The sequence below is a fragment of the Rana temporaria genome, chromosome 4 (genome assembly GCF_905171775.1).
Source record: "Rana temporaria chromosome 4, aRanTem1.1, whole genome shotgun sequence".
In the NCBI taxonomy this organism is placed as follows: domain Eukaryota; kingdom Metazoa; phylum Chordata; class Amphibia; order Anura; family Ranidae; genus Rana; species Rana temporaria.
The window spans coordinates 289,930,744-289,951,648 of NC_053492.1; the positions used below are offsets into that span (position 1 = coordinate 289,930,744).

Consider the following 20,905-nt stretch of genomic DNA (forward strand, 5'->3'; position numbering starts at 1 on the left):
CATACAGGTATGTGATTTTGTGCAGGAGGGACGTCCGGCCGCAGTATAGCTGCATGGGGTAGTCCATAACAGGTTAAAGTATAACTAAAGGCAAAACATTTTTTAGTTTTGGATAGAGTCGAGGGCAGGGCTGTGGAGTCGGTAGATAAATGTTCCGACTCCTCAGTTTTATGTACTTCCGACTCCCCGACTCCTCTGTATTAATATGCAAATGTATTTTATACATTCCTTGAGGGAAAGTAACGCAACCTACCACAGGACTACTGGCTGGGAAGCCAACAGTCTACTGTATTGCACAGTTTAAGCAAAAGACAAACACAATGAAAACAAAGTTTTATAACAAAAAAATTATTAATCAATCAAGTGGCTGGATAGTAGCAGCAGGCATAAACATCAGGAACAGGATATTTACCAGTTCAAAAATACAAACCACATTATTTGGTTTTAGAACAAAAACAAAGCTTATCTATAATGAACCAAAAACAAAATCTGTAAAACCTAGAAATGGTTTATATTAATCTTGAAATGTAGTTATAGGCTTAGCAAATGCAACTCAATTCAATGTAGAGTTCTAAGGAAGAGAATTGCCTCTGCCAGATCCTCTTTCATAGAGGCTCTTAAGTCAGACTTTATTATTTTTAGGGCTGAAAATAATCTTTCGACACGGACTTGGGTGGGTGGCATTGCAGTAACTATTCTGGCCACATCACTAACGATCTCTGGATAAACAAGGATGGCTTCTTCAACAGTAAGTTTTGATGAGCGATCATATTTTAAACGATCTCTGGATAAACAAGGATGGCTTCTTCAACAGTAAGTTTTGATGAGCGATCATACTTTTCAACTTCTTTTAGTGCTTTATAAAACTCCTGTTGGAATTTTTTTATTTGGACACTTACTGGTTCTCTAACATGCGTTCCCTGTAAAAGCAGAACACAACACTATGGAAAGTATAAGTATTGCAGCTCCTAATTGTGCGTTGCGTGCCATATAGTGAAGCACATGAAAAGCATGCTTCTTCACGGTCACTTAACGTGTTCGTTTTGCGGTTACGTGAGGCACTGCATGCATTGGTCTTTATTCTTACAGTAGAGAAGTCATTAATTATAACTTTTTGTGAATTGGGACATTTAAACTTGTTTTTTTTTTTATTCCAATCTAAATTTAGTAGGAGTCGGTGCATTGTTTGCCGACTCCGACTCCAGGTACCCAAAATTTCCTCCGACTCCTCGACTCCACAGCCCTGGTCGAGGGGGATTAACACACCTGTCAGTTTATATTGCTGTCTTTGGCTCGTAAGGGAGATTCACCCTTTCCATTTGTCACGTTTACCATTATCAATAGTGGAATTAAAAGAAAATCCCAAATTCGGGTTGATGCCAGAACAGTTAGAGTGGAAGGCTTCCGATGGGAACACTAAATTCTGTTGACACCGCAGGATTCCCACACGGGACACAGGCAGCACAAAAAAACTGACAGGGGTTATTATAACCCTCCCTTACTCTGGCCAAAAAGGAAAAATGTAATTGCCCTTAGTTATATTTTATTGTTTTCCTGCTGATGCAGCCTTACAAATGAACCTAGATATACAGTAAATACAGTGCAATCAGGAAACTATTCACATCGCTTCACTTATTCCACATTTTATTATGGATTAAATTATCTTCCTCAAAATTCTACAAACAATACCCCACAATGACAATGTGAAAGAAGTTTGAAATCTTTGCAAATTTATAATAAAAAAATACACGCACGCACACACACACACACACACACACACACACACACGTGTACAGAAGTATTCATAGCCTTTGCTCAATACTTTAAGGATGCTGGAAAGTTCATTTTGAGGGTGAACCTCCTCTTTAAAGAACCTTTGACACCATTTACAGCCTCAAGTCTTTTTGAGCATGCTGCTATAAGCTTGGCACACCTATTTTTGGGCAGTTTCTCCCATTCTTTGCAGGGCCTCTTTAGATTCATCAGGTTGTATGGGGAGCGCCAATGCACAGCCATTTTTGGATCTCTCCAGAAAATAAGGTTCAAGTCTGCGCTATGGCTGGGCCACTCAAGGACATGCACAGAGTTGTCCACTAGCCTCTCCTTTATCTTGGCTGTGTGCTTTGGGTTGTCGCCCTATTGGAAGATGAAACTTGCCTTTTACCGAGTTGCTTCCGTCTGGCCACTCTACCATACAGGCCTGATTGGTAGAGTTCTGCAGAGATGGTGTTTCTTCTGGAAGGTTCTCCTCTCTCTACAGAGAAACGCTGGAGCTCTGTCAGAGTGACCTTCATGTTCTTGGTTTCCTCCCTGACTAAGGCCCTTCTTCCCTGATCGCTCAGTTAGGCTGGGTGGCCCGCTCTAGGAAGAGTCCCGGTGGTTCCAAACCTCTTCCATTTATAGATGGAGGCAACTGTGCTCATTGGGAACTTCAATGCTGCAGAAATTTTTCTGTACTCTTCCCCAGATCTGTGTCTCGATACAATCCTGTCTCGGAGGTCTACAGACAATTCCTTGGACTTCATGGCTTAGTTTGTGCTCTGACATGCACTGTTAACTGTAGGACCTTATATAGACAGGCGAGTGTCTTTCCAAATCATGTCTAATCAACTGAATTTATCACAGCTGGACTCCAATCAAGTTGTAGAAACATCTCAGGTCCGGTTCACACTGGTGCGACATACGCGCCAACTTTGAGAGCACATGTTGCATCACATGTACAAATAAATAGCTCCCTATGAGAGCCATCTTAACTGGTCTGACACAAGTCGGTCCAACTTTAGAAAGGATTGTGCACTACTTTGGTCCGACTTTGGTCCGTGTTCAGCCTATTCAATATCATTGAAGTCAGATCCTTGTCCAAACCAACTGACATCCGACATGGTGATTACAGCAACAGGAAAAAGGAATTTATGTCACACTGGGATGGTTTTGATTGGTCAAAAGACAAGTTAAACTATCTCAGTCGGAGCAAAATCGTATCCTGTTCATTCAAGTCAGATAGAAGTAGAACCAATGTCGCAGGGCAAATTAGGATGACAGTCGAACAACAGTTGTCGTACCAGTCTGAACCCGGCCTTAAGGATGATCAATGGAAACAGGATGCGCTTGAGCTAAATTTTGAGTGTTGTGGCTGTGAATACTTATGTACATGTGAAATAAGGAATTCAATCCATTTTGGAATTAGACTAACATAACAAAATTTGGAAAACTTAAAGCGCTGTAAATACTTTCCGGATGTACGGTATAAAGAGCTTATATCACTGGTATTATAGAAATTGTAAGATGAAAAGGCAGGTTCCTTTAAACCACATTTCTTTTTGCAATTGAATGCTGAATAGAATAGAAGACAAAAAGATACATATATTAAGGCAATGCCTAGGCATACCATAATGCAGTGGTTATCAACCCTGTCCTCAGGGCCTACTAAACAGGCCAGGTTTACAAGATAAGTGAAATACATCACAGATGATATCATTTGTTGCTCAGTGATTGCAGTATTCTTGTTTGCATCTCCCCGAGGTTATACAAAAAATATGGCCTTTTAGTGGGCCCTGAGGACAGGGTTGATGACCACTGCCGTAATTAACATTTTTAACTGTTTCCTATAACACCACAATCCAATATTTAGGAAAACAACATTTGTGAGGTAATAGCCTGGGCTGCATAACTATATAGAAAAATACATAATGCATTTCTCACTCCTAAAGGGAGGCCATAGACTGTTCGATTCAAATCGTGTATGGGCAGGATGAATTTAGCAAGTTGATGAATCAATTCAAGGTATAACCAGCCTGCCAAGTTTTAAAATTTGATTATCGCTAGCAGCTAGTATAGCTGCTAGGAATAATTACTGTCTACTCCCAGTGGGGACAGCTTCCCCGGCTAGGGAATACAATGGTTTGGCTGGAGGGATTCCCCTGTCAACACTGCCTGTGTTGATGGGAGATTCAAGGTAGTTGCAGGAAAGAAAATTTCCTTTTTTGTATGGCCTGCATAAGAGAAAGATCCAAATCAATAAAATAAATAGAAAATTGTAAAAATAAACATAGATTGCACGTAAGTGCCCATGTAAATCTTAACCAGCAATACTGAATAAAACCGAGCCCTTGCTCCATACCATGGTTATAAACAAGCACTTTACTCTATCAAGCAATACTGAATGGCATTAACTTGCAGAGTATTAAGCACTAACAAAAGCACTCAAGTCTAGCAGTAATCTGGCAGAAGCCAATAAAGAAAAGGTCAGCCTGGGACATGACAGCTCACACACTGTCTGGACCATGTTAACCTCGTTGCATTAGTTTACCTTTTGTAGAGATCCTTTAGGACTACTTCTTTCAAGCTCAATAAAATGGTGTCAAATGTAATAAAAATAAAAAAATAAACTACAGACCGAAACTTGCTACCTACAAAATGATGAGTGTTCATATACAGCTTTTAGCTACAGCATTTTATAGGCAACATTGTTAATTAAAAAGGTACCTTGTGCTCAGAATTATCCTGATAGACCAAGACCAATCCAAAATAATCAGTTTCAAGTAAGTTGAGATGTTCGCAGACCTTGGAAAACAGCACCTGGCCCTTAGCACGTTTCTACAAGAAAGAAAAGAGGCAGTAAATTAAACTGTGTCACTCAAAAAATATACCGTGTATAAATCTATAGTTTCAAAGCAAAGCTTCACCCAATAAGGAAAGGTCCGATTTAAGATCCCCACCCAACCCAATTTGGCATGTAATTTTTGCGCAGGTACCTGGTTCCAAAGAAATAAGATTTCTAACAGAAAAAAACACTGCGCAGAAACAATAAAAACGTAAATGCTGCCAAGTACCAAAAATTGCAGATACAAATTAAAGAACAAGTGAAAAGGGGAATAGGTACAGCGCAAAAACGGATAGTGATACCCACGCTGTGAACTAAGGTATATATATAAAACACAAATGATACATATGTAATTTTATATATATATATATATATATATATATATATATATATATATATATATATATATATATATATATATATATATATATATATATATATATATATATATATATATATATATATAAAATTACATATGTATCATTTGTGTTTTATATATATACCCTAGTTCACAGCGTGGGTATCACTATCAATCACTATCAGTTTTTGCGCTGTACCTATTCCTTTTTTCACAGGTACCTGTTCCCACCTGAAGCCGCAAGTCGTCACAGCTGAGTACCCACACTTAAGATGCTAGAGTTGAGAACACAAAGCTTAGTGAAAAACTAGCTCAGATGAGGACAGCCCTGAATCCATGGACAGGTAAATTAAAAGTCAGCAGCTACATGATTTGTAGCTGCTGACTTTAATTTTTTTTGTTACAGACTGAAGGACCGCTTTAAGAACACATACATACATCCAACAGCAGTTATGATGATTAACTTAAAGCGGTTCTCCACCCTAAAGTGGAGTCCCGCTGATCGGAACCCTCCCCCCCTCCGGTGTCACATTTGACACCTTTCAGGGGGGAGGGGGGTGCAGATACCTGTCTAAAGACAGGTATTTGCACCCACTTCCGGCCACACGCTACGGGCGAAAGACGGGCATTCCGTCACATCCCGTCTGTCGCCCGTTGTGTGCTGGGAACACTCGGCTCCCAGCACACAGCGTGTGAGCCAATCGGCGGGCGCAGCGCGACTCGCGCATGCGCCGTAGGGAACCGGGCAGTGAAGCCGCAGCGCTTCACTTCCTGGTTCCCTCACCGTGGATGGAGGGGGGAGCAGCAGGGTGACGAGCGATCGGCTCGTCATCTGCTGCGATCAGCGCTGGACTCCAGGACAGGTAAGTGCCCTAATATTAAAAGTCAGCAGCTGCAGTATTTGTAGCTGCTGGCTTTTAATATTTTTTCCCCGTGGCACATCCGCTTTAAAAATCTAAGCAACAGTTCACCAATTACAAATCATGGAAATACATTGATATGAGAGGTTATGTACATAGCATATAAAAAAAAAGTAAAGCCCTACCCTGTGTCACAGCACTACATGGGTTAAAGGCTTGTACTGCTAGGGGAAGATGTGATGAGTAAAATACTTGCCTTATTTCTTGCTCCCCCAGCAGTCATCACTCTCCTACGCTGTCTGACACTCTCAGGATGTGAGTGACCCTCACCTTACTCACATACATTAAAGGACTGCAGGTCCTGCATTGTACTTAATGACATCAGAAAGCTGTAACCAGCTGGGGTTTGAGAGATCAGTTGCATGAAGAGGCGGAAGCCTGCAGGAGCAACGAATAAGGGCAGGATTTAATTGTATGCCTTTCCTTCCTAGCCAAAGACACTTTAACTGCAGTGTGGGGACCCCATTAAAAAGGGTATATATTTTACAGCAGTGGGGCTTTAGCAATAGATACCAGTATGCATTACCATACCAGCCTATTACATCACATTAAAAAAGATGCACTATAATTTTTTATTGTTACAGTTCCGTTCCTATGGGACAGAACTTTGTCCCATGTTGCCAAGTGATTTCCAACCATAGTCATGAGGTCCAACCTGCCTCCCTTCCCTCCTGCCATGGCTGATCTGACAACAGTCTTGAAGGAGACGGTTGATTCTTAAATGCAGCTTGCCTTGGTTTAAACTTTTCACAAACAAGCAGTGGCAAAAGGAATGCAGAGTCTGACAAGTCCCCCCTCCTTATTTCTGCTCGTCCGTGAAACAGACTTTTGTATCAAAAGGCCATGCAGAGAATGTCTCCTTTAAAGACAGGACAAGGCCAACTCAATAGACAAATTCAGCTCACTTGATGCAGAAATCTCCAAATAAGATGAACTCAAAAAATATAATAGAAAACCATAGTGCTCTTCATTACATCCAAAGGCTTTATTATAAAGATAAAAGTTACAATCCTGTGTTTAAAAATCATCAGGCTAATTGAATGACTGCAGGAAAAACATCTCTTAAGGGGTGGTGTAATACAAACTCTCAAACGGATTAGAGGCCTGTGTTCAGAACACAGCAAACTCAGCGCAAAACCCAAAAGCAAGTGGAGATCACTGGAGTAGCTGTGTCTACTTCAATGATTTCCATCTTCCAGAGCCATTGGCCAGGGTATGGTGTATACATAGTTACATTAGTCTATGCTGGACCAATGTAACCATGCAAGAATGTACTATACCTGAAATTCACCTTTAAGGTATGTTCGTGTAACCTCCAAGACCTTGTCAGTTATTAGTCAGTGAAAGCAACTTCCTCTGTTACAGGTCTTGAAAATGGGGTTTGAAAAAATAAAATAAAAAGGAGGGTCATGTGTATTTGGGTATGGGAGGTAACCAGTTACAAAGCAAAATATCTGAACAAGAAGTCTCAAATGGAAGCCAACAGGTCAATTCCTGCGACATATACTAGGACACAGGCAGGGAAGCCATTACTTTCCAGATAGACTTGCAGTCTAATTAGAAGCTCAAGTATTTTCCTTCATGACAGATTATCTTTAGAAGGAATGGAACGTTGCTTTTAAAATCAACTGGCCAACACTAAAGGATACTGTTTTTCATTTAAATTGCTGTCACCAAGTATAAGCAAAGTTTTTTTTCTTTCCTCTTATGCTCATACATTTTTTTAATGGCTAATTTTAGAATGCAGTGCCAACAAATAAATAGGGACATTACCTCAAAATGAAAAGATGGTGGAATGTTAAATGTTAAACGTTAAGGGAGAGCAGCCAGAATGCAATATCTGACAGTCAGCAAAACTTTTTTTTTCTACTTTGAAAAGAAGCCGTGACTGTTGTGGCAAAAATCATGCCATGATAAAGTTTGCTGCTTGACATGACATTCGGGTTTTACCATTTTGGGAGTTAATGAGACATCTAGTTTAACATTTGTGTATAAAAAAAGTAAAGCACGAAAAATGAACAAAGCAGCCAAGCCTTTATTTACACAGCCACACAGGAACTTCAACTGCCACTAACATCTGTTCAGCACAACTAGTCAAACAAACTGAACAAATGAAAACAAGTCATAAGTTGCACTAGAGAAAAAAAAAAAAAAAAAGGATGATTGTGGCTATGAAATACTTTTGAAACATATACATAATATCAATAAAGCGCTTTTAACAATGAAATGTTTGCTAAAAGTACTAAATCAGGCAATGCAGTATATTACAGCTGCTAACATGGATAAACAGCAGACCATCAAACAATTGTACTAAGGTTTTTTGCTTAAACTGCAGAATAACATCCCAGGCAGTATTTTAGGCATTCTGCTTATGGCTTGACCATATTCCATAGAAAATAGACAGAACTGTGTTGCAGCACTCAATGGTTCTTGGTTCTTTTATTTGCAAAGTAGCGATATCACTACAAAACATTGAAAATTTGTCTCTCATCCTTCTGCAAGCCAAGAAAAAGCATTACAACACAGTCACATCACGCATGAATTCAAATACATGCTAAACCAGAAATTGCATATCGTTCATTCTTATCAGCTCTCGACTTCTTTAGACTCCTTTTCACACAGGCGGATTTCAGGCTTTTTAGCGCTAGAAATAGCCTCTAAATGGAGCCTCAGTGTGAAAGGAGTCTAAAGAAGTCGAGGGGTGATTAGAATGAACGATACGCAATTTCTGGTTTAGCGTGTATTTGACGTCATGTGCGATGTGGTGTTTTAGCACTGGAGTATTCCCAAAACACCCTGCTCATTGAAATTAATGGGCAACCCTTCGGAAGCGCCGTGTTTAGCCCCTTCTTTTTAAAGCACTTCACTAGCGGCCGAAAAGTGCCCCTTATACAGCGGTAAAGTGCTGCTAAAACGAGCAGTGCCTTACCGCTAGCAGCCAGCGCTTTCAGTGTGAAAGCAGCCTACCTGAATTCAGAACTGTTTAACGCTTTTGTTGTCGGAAAGCAAAAACAGATGCAAATCAAAAGACTACATTGAGGCCCATCAGTTGTAATGCATTTTGTTTTTTTATTTTACCTCTCTTTTTTCCAACACAGTTTCACGATTACCACCTCTCCTTAAGTTAGAAACTGCTAGGGACAATTCCATCAATTATTTTTATAACTGAATACTTATGCTGTGCAATGCAGTCTTTTAGATTCTGTGTAGTTTCCCTGCATGTAACACAGCCCACGCAGGCATTTTATAATCTGGCCTCGTGCACACAGGGCATTTTTTCCCCTTTGCGCAGTTTTAAAAAATATATAAAAAAAATGCACCTAAAACTGCATTTTAAAAAAGACGTTTAGGCGTGTTGAGGCACAACAAGCATTTGGGAATTCATTCATTCCATTGGCCAGACTAAGTTTATTCTGGCCACTGGAATGAATAAACGCTCAAGCACTAAAAGCGCCTACAGGATTGATGACGCAACACGCTGGGACCAGGAAACTGGAAGCAAGGTGCCTAAATCTGGCACTAATTGCTGGTGCTAGGCAGGGCTGTGGAGTTGGCAGATAAATTTTCCGACTCAGACTCCTCAGTTTTTTGTACTTCGACTCATCTGTATTAATATGTGAATGTATTTTATACATTTCTTGAAGGAAAGAAAGGCAACATACATGTCATTACCACAGGAGTTTTTATAGCCTTAGCTGAATGACAGCAGTGTTTCCAATGGTTTACAGCAGGGCTCAAAATTTCAAGTCCTGAGCTACTAGCCAGGCCTCAAGGCGTACTCGCTACCAGTTGCCCCGCCCAACCCCTACAATGTCCCGCCCCCAGACACGCCCTCATAAATTATCTCATGAAATGACACTTAAATGTTTTATGCAGAATTAAGTTATAAAAAAAATATTAACAAGTTATCCGTGCCCAAAAATTCAGCCTGCCCATGTCTACCAGTGCAGCCAAGTGTCCCCAGTGCAGCCAGTGTCCCCAGTGCAGCCAGTGTCCCCAGTGCAGCCAGTGTCCCCAGTGCAGCCTACCTGCGCTGAGTGAGAGGAGGAGAGGAGCCAGAGCCGCAGCCTGGTTGTTCAGGGAGGAGACGCAAGGAGCAGCAAGGAGAGGAGCCGCCGCCGCCTGGTTGTTTAAAGCACGGGGAACATGACAGCTTTCAATTCAATAGCCGTGTTCCCCGCAGCGAGCCGCCATATACAGCCCCCCCCCTTGTCCGGGAAACTTTGATACAGATCACCCGTCCAATCCTGGGATGGGTGCTCTGTCTATCAAAGTCCCCGGAAAAAGGGGAGGGGCTGTATATGACGCTCGCCGCGGGGAACACAGCTATTGAATTGAAAGCGGTCATGTTCCCCGAGTTTTAAACAACCAGTCGGCGGTGGCGGCTCCTCTCCTTGCTCGCCCCCCCTGCTCCCAGGCAGCCTGTCCCACACTCGCCAGCCCTCAAAATTTACTCGCAAAATGCGAGCGCAAATTTTGAGGACTGGTTTACAGCTTCAGTCTTGAACTATTGACCCTCCATTCCCTTCACTTATACAAGTGTCTCTAGTCCTGCAAAAAACATTTACTTAATCCCTTATCAGTGAGAGGCTAGGTTACCCATGGGCGCTGCGTTGCCTGTAACAGCAGAACACAACACTATGGAAAGTATAAGTATTGCCGCTCCTAATTGTGCGTTGCGTGCCATATAGTGAAGCACATGAAAAGCATGCTTCTTCACGGTCACTTAACGTGTTCGTTTTGCGGTTACGTGAGGCACTGCATGCATTGGTCTTTATTCTTACAGTAGAGAAGTAATTAATTATAACTTTGTGAATTGGGACATTTAAACTTGCTTTTTTAATTCCAATCTAAATTTAGTAGGAGTCGGAGTATTGTTTGCAGACTCCAGGTACCCAAAATCTCCTCCGACACCTCGACTCTGACTCCACAGCACTAGTGCTAGGACAGGACTTGAGATTGTAGTGCACTACTGTATGCAATCTCATGTGAGTGTATTTCTTACTATTTTAATAAAGTGATAGTATCAAAACAAAAAACTGCACTATGACAGCTTTTATTTTCCAAGAGCACATTTCAGCTACAAGTGGGATTGATGAGCATAAGGAACATCCACCCCGCTTAAAAGAGGAATATATATCTCGGTTGAGTTGGTAGATTCTAATGTTAGAATGTAAAGCTGTCCTCAGGCCCAACTTCTTCCTTCATCAGAGGAGTCAAGCACAGTAGACCTAGATTTGTTTATAGGTCCATTTGATAAGGTGAGGGCATGTGTGTCATTGAGGTAGAACACATTGTGTCACAGGGTGAACTATTCGGCACTGGAGTGTGGTGATAAAACACACATTTAAATGAAGAGTTTTGGACTTTGTATATGTGCACTATAAATGGACTATAAGAAATCTCACATTGAATAATTTTTCTCTTTCACTGATGTATTGAGGTTTATATTAGCACATTAAGGGCTTGTTATAACTTGCAGCAGTGCAACATCATTTTCAGATTTTGTATATTCATCACTTGATTAGGATTTAAGATAAGGAATTTTTGAATCAATACGTTTTGGTCAATGTATTTGGTAGGCTGTGCATGAGTATTTTAAGATACTACGCAAACAAAATTGTGTCAACAGGCCCAAAAACACACAAGGGCCAAGGACCCAAGTTCAGAGTGCCACTGCTAGAACCAAATGTTGAAGATTGAAAGCCCACCAAAACGTTTGCTAAAGTATGAACAGAAGACCAGGTAGTGGCCTTACATGGTTGGGCCACAGAGGCTTGGTGTCGAAAAGCCCAGTTGGTGAATATAGAAGCATTGTGCCCCTTGGCGAGGTCCCAAGAAAAGAATAGAGAGTATGCATGTCTGATGGAGGAGGTAGCTTTTAAAGATGCACTGTGTCTAACAGTCCAGGCAATTCCTTTGGATTCTCAAGAGCAGGGCATGAGGAAGACAAGACTATGTCCTCATTGAGCTTGAACAAAGCATGGTTTTGAGCATAAGACAATCGAGTCATTGCGAATTATGAGTCAAGGATCTTTACAGGAAAGGGCTGCCAGTTCAGAGACATGTCAAACATGATGGCTACAAAAAAAAAAAAAAAGCTTACTTTGCAGACAATCTCCAGGAAAATGTCCCAGAGAGGTTTAATGGGTGGTTTCTGCAGGGCAGAGAAAATCAGATTAAGGTCCCAAGAAAACACAGTGGTGCAGAGAGCCTGACCCAAGAAGCAATATGAATAGGAGTTTTGATAAGGGAGTGTAAAAAAAAAAAAAAAGGATGAATAACAGATATCTGCCATTTAAGGGTTCCAACAGCTAAATTCTGGTCAAGACCTGATCCTGATTGTAGGAAGACCAGGATGTGAAGCGTGTGAGAGTAATCTCTGGGATTAAATTTGACTGCGTTCACATCAGGCAAAACAAGATTTCCAGGCACCACTCCTGTAAAATATCTACTTTACAGGGCTACCACAGAAATTAAATTCTAACTCAAAAGAAAAAAATATCAACAACTCTTATGCAACCAACTGTTTAACAAAGGTATTTATTACACCTAGAAAAATCTTAGACATAAAAACACAAAGTTAAAAACATAAGGTATACCTAAAAACAAAACAAACAGAAAGGATGCAATGATTACATAAGGATAGTGCTTGTTCTCGCAAAGCAACAGTTCTTTGAATGCTTATATAAAAGGGAATTGATCCTGGAGTTGGTAAAAGGGCTGTGAAATATTAACTGCTCCAGATCACATAAAAGGGAGACCTCATCATTGGTTCCATGCATTGTTTGAGAAGATAAAACAATCCTCAAAAGTGAATCAATAGAATTACAGGAAAGGCTCTTTGATTAGACCTCCCAAGCTAAGTAATTGCGTCAATGAACTGGAAATATATAAAAAAAAGTCACACCTCTGATGATATCCAATTTGGATGAAACATGTCAGGCTGGCCGATGCAAGCACGCTAAGAGCCGCAGAAGTTTTTTTATGTCATGATGATCTTTGTACACCTGTAAGTAGACTACAATAAAATTATTGCATGTTTTACCTTGTGGGCGTTACTATTGCTACTTTTCTTCTTTACATTGGTTAACTCCCTTTGAAGATTGCACAATACATCCACCTACTGTTGAGTCCTGGAGATCTTTCTGATGATGTTGATGCTGGTTATTCCTGTGATCGATCCATCAAGTTTGGAATATCGTTTTTAACATTAACCCTCTGCATCGCATGATTATAACACTAGTTGTTTTTACCATCTGGTAAGCAGATTGTTAGCACGGTGGTGTGGTGTGCTATGCTTTTTTGCACACTGAAGTTTGGTCTCCTATAAGCCCTATATCAACCTACCTCACATTGATTTTACACTTGGTCTGTCACATTTTCATTATTGAATTTTATTGAAGCGCTGCATTTTTAGATTTTTATATAAAAAAGTCCACTTAATGTCATGGAAGTTGAAGGAACTTAATTCCAGGGGTAAAAGCAAAAGTCCATCTATCGGAGAGATAAGGAGCACCACCACAGGTTTAAAATGGGGGAAAAGACTGACTTCTGACTGGTTTTGTTGGCAACCCAGCTTCCTCAGAGACTGCCCCCCTCAGCAGACATGGGGTTGAAAGAGTCCCCCCCCCCCCCCTGTGTATTGGTGGCCATGGCAACCAACCCCCTATTGGTGGTCATGGCAGTGAAAGCAGTTACCCCCTTTTCCTGTATTAGTTGTCATGGCAGCGTAGTTGTTAACCCTTGCCCTATTTTTAATCACTTACCCATCAAAGGCCCCCATGTCGCTCTCTCTCCCCAGGTCAGGACATTACAGTCTTTCAGTGTTAACACCCAGCTGCCACTCTGCAATCTGACTGGTGCCCAATAGCATGCAGGCTGTGTTGGGCACCAGGGTGCTAGGGGCTCCATAGGAGGGTGGTTTTAGAACCTTCCACTGTAATGCAGAGTACAGACGATTGGATATTCCGACAACAAAACCGTGGATTTCTTTTCCAAACTTGTCTTGCATACACATGTTCACACAGGCTTGCCAGGTTAATGAGAGCTTTTAGAAGTGTCTGATATTTTCTCTCTGCAGAATATTTGAAACAAGAAACAGGGTAACACCTGTGTACACCCTGGGACACAGACGCGGTGCCTTATCCAGCTGTATGGCCTCTATAAAACCCCAAATATTACTGTCTTCTGTGGGTGCTGCTAATCAAGGCCCTTTCTGACAGGGTTATTTGTGTGTGCCGTCTTGCTGTTGTCCCAGCAGGCCCAGGATCATATATGATAGTTTACTTGAATCTTTCCTTCGGCGCTCATTTTCAAGCCTACGGATTTTTGCTTTGATCTCTATTGGTTATTTCAAGATCGTGGTTCATGAAAACTTTTATTTAAGCTCATTATTGACCTTGACCTTTTCTACTTGTGCCGTATGTGCCTTCTGGATGCATCCGCTGGAGGACCATTCGTCATATAAATTTTCTGTCTTTCTGCTAATCATGTACTCCTCGTCTTCGTCCTGAAGAAGCCCCACGGCGAAACGTGCATTGGCGACTTCTGAGGAACGTACAGTGGTCAATTGCTGTAAATCATATTGTATTATTGTTTGTAAATTTATATGCTATTAAATAATTTTTTTAAAACATACTTCCTTGGCCTGAAAGTCTGATCATCAATGTCTACCTGCTAGGTATTGTTTCCTTCTTTATATATTTACAGATGCGGCCCATGCGAGTGCTATCCTCGCGTTTTTAACCTTCTTTCCCTTATCCTTTCTTTCCCCTCTCTCCCCATTTCCCTCTTTCCTTTTTCCTGATTTTCCTTTCTTCCCCCCTCCTTTTTGAATCAAGTTCCACAATGCCAAGGCTTTTGAGACAGTTAACTTTTCAGTGTTAGTTACATTTCAGCAAGCATAATCCGTGAAGCTCCCTCTTCAATACAGTTACAATGTGGGGGAGAGAAATTCTCCTCGGCTCTCTTCAATACTGCCTCAATATCCTCTTCATTCATTTCTATGTCTGCATACTCTAGTATGGGCAAGTCAGGATCCCATTCTGGTAAGAACCTGGAGTAGAAGAGGTGGCATGTTTTTCAGCCTTAGACAAAAACTGCTGTATTAAAGCCATAATCCGTCCAAGAAATTATGACAGATGCAGAAAATTATATATTTTAGTTAAATAAGCTGCTTGTTGCATACCCGAAACAGAACTAGAATCAGATGCTGAAACGAATATTAAAACTGGGTCCTGCTCCGATGCATCATCACTCTTAGTGGGTCTACAGTAGATAGGTGGTTTGCCTGCCGTTTTGAATTGGCTTTTGACTGGTCTCCACCAAAGCCACTAGTGAGGGAATTCACCTGTGGGGTTACGTATGGGTAAGCATGTCCAGAAGGAGGACGCATGAACCCAGGTATAGTTCATACTGAATGAATCCTCATAGTGAAATAGGAGGAGCAATGCGCCTTATAAGGGATCTAGGCGGAAGTGTAAAGTGTTTAACCAGTAGTATAATGCAACACCCGATACTGAACTCCGAGTGGCACGGAGTCCAGGTACAGACCTCAAGGTTTAAACGGAGGTTGCACATTTGGATACACTGTGTTCACAGTAGGCATTAGAAGATAGTGAAGTGTTGATTAAAGAAGTCGAAGTAAAATGAAAAAATAATCAAATAATGAAGTGAAAATTTCTGTGAAGGACACTATCAAAAAACATGAGGACTCACAGGGTGGGGTATGGTTATAGGAGGAGGCACCCCAGGTAGCTGTCTTCAAAAGCTTGCTAATGATCAATCGCGTAAAAGGTATGCATAAAAAGGTATGGTAACCCATGGTGTATTAATAAGTTGCCTGTGCCCTTTACTGTACAAGTATTTTCTTGTATTAATAGACATTGAAATATTGTTCACCCTTCGGGAAGGAAAGGTGGTGAATAAGACAAAACTTATTGGGCTCCTTCTTAGGCACGACCCCCAGTGGCGAGATCACCAAATCCACTAAAGGCTGCATGGGTAAAGGTCCGCCCATGTGGCCCAATGCAACTTTCTTCAGTAACTTTCTCAGAACCCACTGCAGGATGTTGCAAGGCCGAACACAAGTTCTGGGACACTGGTGGAAGAGAGGCCAGGGAACAAGGTATGCGAAAGCCTTTGAAAAAACCCACCCTTAACACAACCAAGCAGCCTCCCGATGCGGATATCCATCGAGGAAAGGCTGTATTCTTTCCACCCCGACTGGCGTCATCCCAACTGGCCCTTACCCTGCTTGAAGCAGCGGGACAAGGGATGCCAACCTCCACCGTCGAAAAACACTTGTGCTGGTAATGTCAAGCCCCCCCAAACTTGCAGGAGCCCTCATTATACTGCCAGCAGACACCCCTCTTCTTTGAGGCCGGTTGTCTGGGGGTAGATGTGCCACCGACCCCTCCTGGAAAAAACTGATTAGGGGGCCGCACCGAGGTCATAAGTCGCATCTACAAACTAATGTCCTTGTGGTCCCACTGCAAGGACAGGCAGATAAATCTTTGCTGCTGGAACTGCTCGTCGTACCTCAACCATGCGGATTCCCCATAGGCCTCACTGATAGCATCAAGATAACAGAAAAGCGGTGAACAGTGTTCTGGATTCTTTACTTCAACTACACTTGCCATAATGGAAAAAGTCTGCAGCCAATTAGGGAAAGTCCGCGGGATAAGCTCGATCCTATTAAAAAAAAATTCCAGGGGAAGCAGAGAGAATATCTCCACATACTCACCCTACTCAATGCCAACTTGTGTGGCGCGATTACCACTTCCGCAGGGGGATCAACCCCGGACATCGAAGCCAGCCTTGTCGCCGCTGACACAACCACTGGCGCAATCCAAGCCAATGACGGCATGGCTTGGGCACTCGTTTCTGGTTCAAAAGGCTAGACCAGCTCCCCCAAACCCAATAGGAACCCCTGCAACCCCTCATCTGACCTAGATATGACGTGACCACGACCCGCACTAGAAGGAGCAGAAAAGCATGGGCAAATTAGACCGCGGAGCAGCCAACTCTGTGCGGGACAGGGCTCTCCCCCCTAGACACACATTATCAACAGCAGAAAACACAGACATGTTAGAAGTAGTAGACTTACCAGGCTGCCTAGGAAGGATCCCACCAGCCACAGGTCCTGACACCATTGATGCAGGGTGTCCATGTGACTCCTCCCCCTCAGAAGCGGACAACTCGCCCTCCAATCTCTCCTCTGTCTCTGGGTCTTCCCTATCTGGCAGCACCCCAGGAGTAGTGGCCCCGGATGCCGAGGATCACAGAGACAGACACCCCCGGAAGCCCCCCGCCCACCGTTTAAGGGGATTCCTTCCAGGTGCATCACCCGCGGGTGGTCCTGAATGGGCCAGCACGGGACTCCCGATGTGACACGAGCTCTGGGGGAGGAGTCCGGAGAGAAGAGCTCCAGAAGCTGAGACCTCCAAGCTCTTATGGACTCCTGCCCCCCTGTCCCTGACCGGAGGCTCGATCTCACAGGACAGATGGGAGCTGCTCCTGAAGTAACTTCGCTCCTTTGGACGCCGCCTCCGCCCTGGGAAAGCAACCTGTCCACATCTGCCATCTCATCCAGCACCCGCAGGGTAACCAAGTTGAAACCTGTGCCATGAGATCCTCTGGACACCGGTTTCAGAAACTATAATGCACATTATCTCCACAACCAAAGCGTCACAAACGTTTATTTTTGCGGCACAAATGGATGGCGTGTTTGTTTTTAAAATTCAGCAATATGGGGTGCAAAGTGGGTGGGCTTGCATTAAATTGAATGTTTAATATCTCAGAAACCAAACCGACACAAACGCTCATTTTTGCCGCACAAAACAAATGTTTTTTTTTTTTTATTTCGGTTTTACAATCATAGGGAGCCAACTTAACACAGCCAAGTTAAAGTGGAGGTTCACCCTATAAACAATTTCTAACACTAGATCCAGCCCAGTCCTGCATATAAAATGACACTGACCTTTTTTCTCGTAGATAACGTTTAGCCTTAGAATTCACCGCGGCTTCCGGGTAGGGAATCCCAATTGATTGACATGCTAAATGACGGCGCACACAGCGCGTCACGACTTTCCGAAGGAAGCTCGGGTCTGCTCGGCTCTATTCGGCGCCTGCGCACCTGCGCCGAATAGAGCCGAGCCGACCCGAGCTTCCTTCGGGAAGTCGTGACGTGCTGTGTGCGCCGTCGTTTAGCATGTCAATCAATTGGCATGTCAATAGGAACGCCCACTCCCGCGGGATTCCCTACCCGGAAGCCGTGGTGAATTCTAAGGCCCCGTACAGACGACCGAACATGTCTGCTGAAACAAGTCCGCGGACCAGTTTCAGCAGACATGTTCGGCCGTCTGTACAGCCGAGCGGACAGGATTCCAGCGAACATTTGCCCGCCGGGCCTTTTTCGAGCGGGCAAATATTTCTAAACATGTTTAGAAACAGCCCGCTGGAATCCTGTCCATCGGACATGTTCGGTCGTCTGTACAGACCTACCGTACATGTCCGAGCGGCCGCCATCCCTCGCATGCGTCGAATGACTTTGACGCATGCGTGGAAGCATTGAACTGGCAGGGCCGCGCACGTCGCCGCGTATCGAGTACGCGCGGATTTCTGTATGATGGTGTGTACAGCCATCATACAGAAATTTCTGGGCAGAGATGTACGCTGAAAACGGTCCGGCGGACCGTTTTCATCGTACATGTTTGCCCGTGTGTACAAGGCCTAAGGCTAAACGATATCTACGAGAAAAAAAAAAAAGAAGGTCAGTGTCATTTTATATGCAGGACTGGGCTGGATCTAGTGATACAAATGTTTTATAGGGTGAACCTCCACTTTAAATTCATGTGCAAAATGTTACCAAGTTGTAATTATTTTTCAATGCTTGAGTAAAGGTTGATCAAAACGGCCTAAAACTGTTGCCATTTTGTATCAATATCTTTACATTGAAAATAAAAAAACATTGAGTGCTACAACACTGTTTATTTCAACATTCTTGTGGACCGATTCCTGTTGACGATAAGCGACCTAGGTGTGCGGTACACCATCTGTGGATTTAATCATAGAAACAAATAGGTAGCCCTGATGAGAGTGATGTAGGCTAGCATTAAGGCTGCAGCATCCTGCCAACCACAAAAGTGAGATGGGCCACAGTATTTAATCCCCTCCAAAGCATGTCTGTCATAACAGCAATTGGCCAAAAACACCCTTGGATAACCCCAGCAAGCCAGAGATGCCAAAGAGCAGCAACTGGACATTGCTGCGAAAAACAAAGACAATTTCCTTTTAAGATGGCTTTTAATTTTACCCTATGGCCACAATCTATATAGAACACACATAAAATGTCACTGAATGTCAATGAATACCCCATACCACAAATGAATTGAGCTCTTGAGGAATCCTACATGGCAGTCTTGTAATTTGTGGTATTCCATATCTCGCCCAAAAGTAGAAAATATTTTGTTGTGTGCCAGTAGAAAAGACTGCATTTCCTGCTTAGTCTGCCATTCTGAGCAGACTTTACGAGACACTCATTCCCTTGAAACGCGCCTATCTGTTACTGTGTAGGCCTTTCTGACACTAAAACTATTGTGTACTTAGCTGACAAGGGCAAACACATTACAATGGAACAAATAGTGAATTCCCTTTCAGTAACAGAGTTAGGGTGTACAAAAAGGGGAAAATGCCACAATGTCTGCCACAAATGTTATGTTACTGAATCAAGACCTAACTGACAGGCATTGAACAATATGAGTTGCTTGGTATGTAAATTGAATGTAATGTAGATTTGGAACCCATAAAAAAAAAATCTAATTTAACCTTAAAGCGGTGGTTCACCATGATTTTACACATTAGGTCTATGCAATTAGTAGGCACTGACAGTAACCACACCATTTTTTTTTTTTTTTTTTTTAAGTCCTCCTTACCTCCTTTTCAGCAGCCGTCTGTGTCCTGTCACTCAAAATCCCCCGCGGGGAATGGGCGTGTAAGTCCATTCTCCCCGTCCTGTCAATTTCTTACACTCCTCCGGAGAAGCGCTGGACAACGGGGCGTGAGCTTGTGACGCCGGCCGTTGTTTTGGCATCAGTGTAGTGTTGACGGCGACGCTCGCCGTCAACACTGCACATGCGCGGGATAGAGCGGTGAATGCTGGGAGGCCAGCATTCACTGTATCCCGGAAGAAGACCCTGTCGGCTTCAAAGTGCCCACAGGTAAGATGGAAACGTCCATCGCCTGTGAATATAAAATCTTCTTTTTAGAATTACATCGCTTACGCCGGCTCTAGGAGTGGGACACCCTGGTAGTGCGGGAGTACAGGTAAGCCCTGAGGATTACTGCACAAAAAAAAAAACGATATCCCGCCGAACCCCCGCTTTAACAACTTGCCGACCAGCCGCCGTTGTTTTACGGCGGCAGGTCGGCTCCCCTGCGCGAGAGCACGTAGCTATACGTCGGCTCTCGCACGCGCCCCCCGCTCCCACGCGATCACTCGTTGCAGAGCAGGGACCAGGAGCTGTGTGTGTAAACGCACAGCTCCCGGTCCTGTCAGGGAGAGAAATGCTGATCTTCCGTTCATACAACGTATGATAGAGAATTTTGACTGAATATAGGAAGCCGTTATAGTTTTAACAATTGATATTAGTGGTAAACTTGATGTGTATAATGTATCTGTATTATGGTTTGTTTAGTTACTTTAGTCCGAGAGGTGCAAGGTTTGTTGTGTGTTTTTCAATTTTTGATAAATATATAAATTTGTTATATCTGTATGTATGTTTATTAAATGAGAATAAAATATATATAAATCAAAACACCACACAAACTGAAATGTATTACTTCGTACAAAATGCTTTTTTGCTAATGAACAGCTTCAAGACGCCTCCTCTATCTAGAAACTAGTCACATGCATTGCTAAGGTGTGATTTTGGCCCATTCTTCCACAGTCTTCAAATCTTGAATGTTCCGTGGATCTTTACATGGATTTTCTATTGGATTCAAGTCAGGTGATTGGCTGGG

The 20,905-nt window shown here is 42.8% G+C and overlaps 1 protein-coding gene across 15 annotated transcripts in view; it reads right to left on the reverse strand.

Annotated features, from left to right (window-relative positions):
* EPB41L2 (erythrocyte membrane protein band 4.1 like 2) overlaps positions 1-20,905 on the reverse strand; it is a 300,865-nt gene that overhangs the window by 159,943 nt on the left and 120,017 nt on the right. For all 15 annotated transcript variants that reach the window (XM_040350428.1, XM_040350424.1, XM_040350423.1 and 12 more), the window contains one exon: positions 4,486-4,596. In XM_040350428.1, coding sequence (XP_040206362.1) covers positions 4,486-4,596 — 111 coding nt within the window. The remainder of the gene's footprint in view (positions 1-4,485; positions 4,597-20,905) is intronic.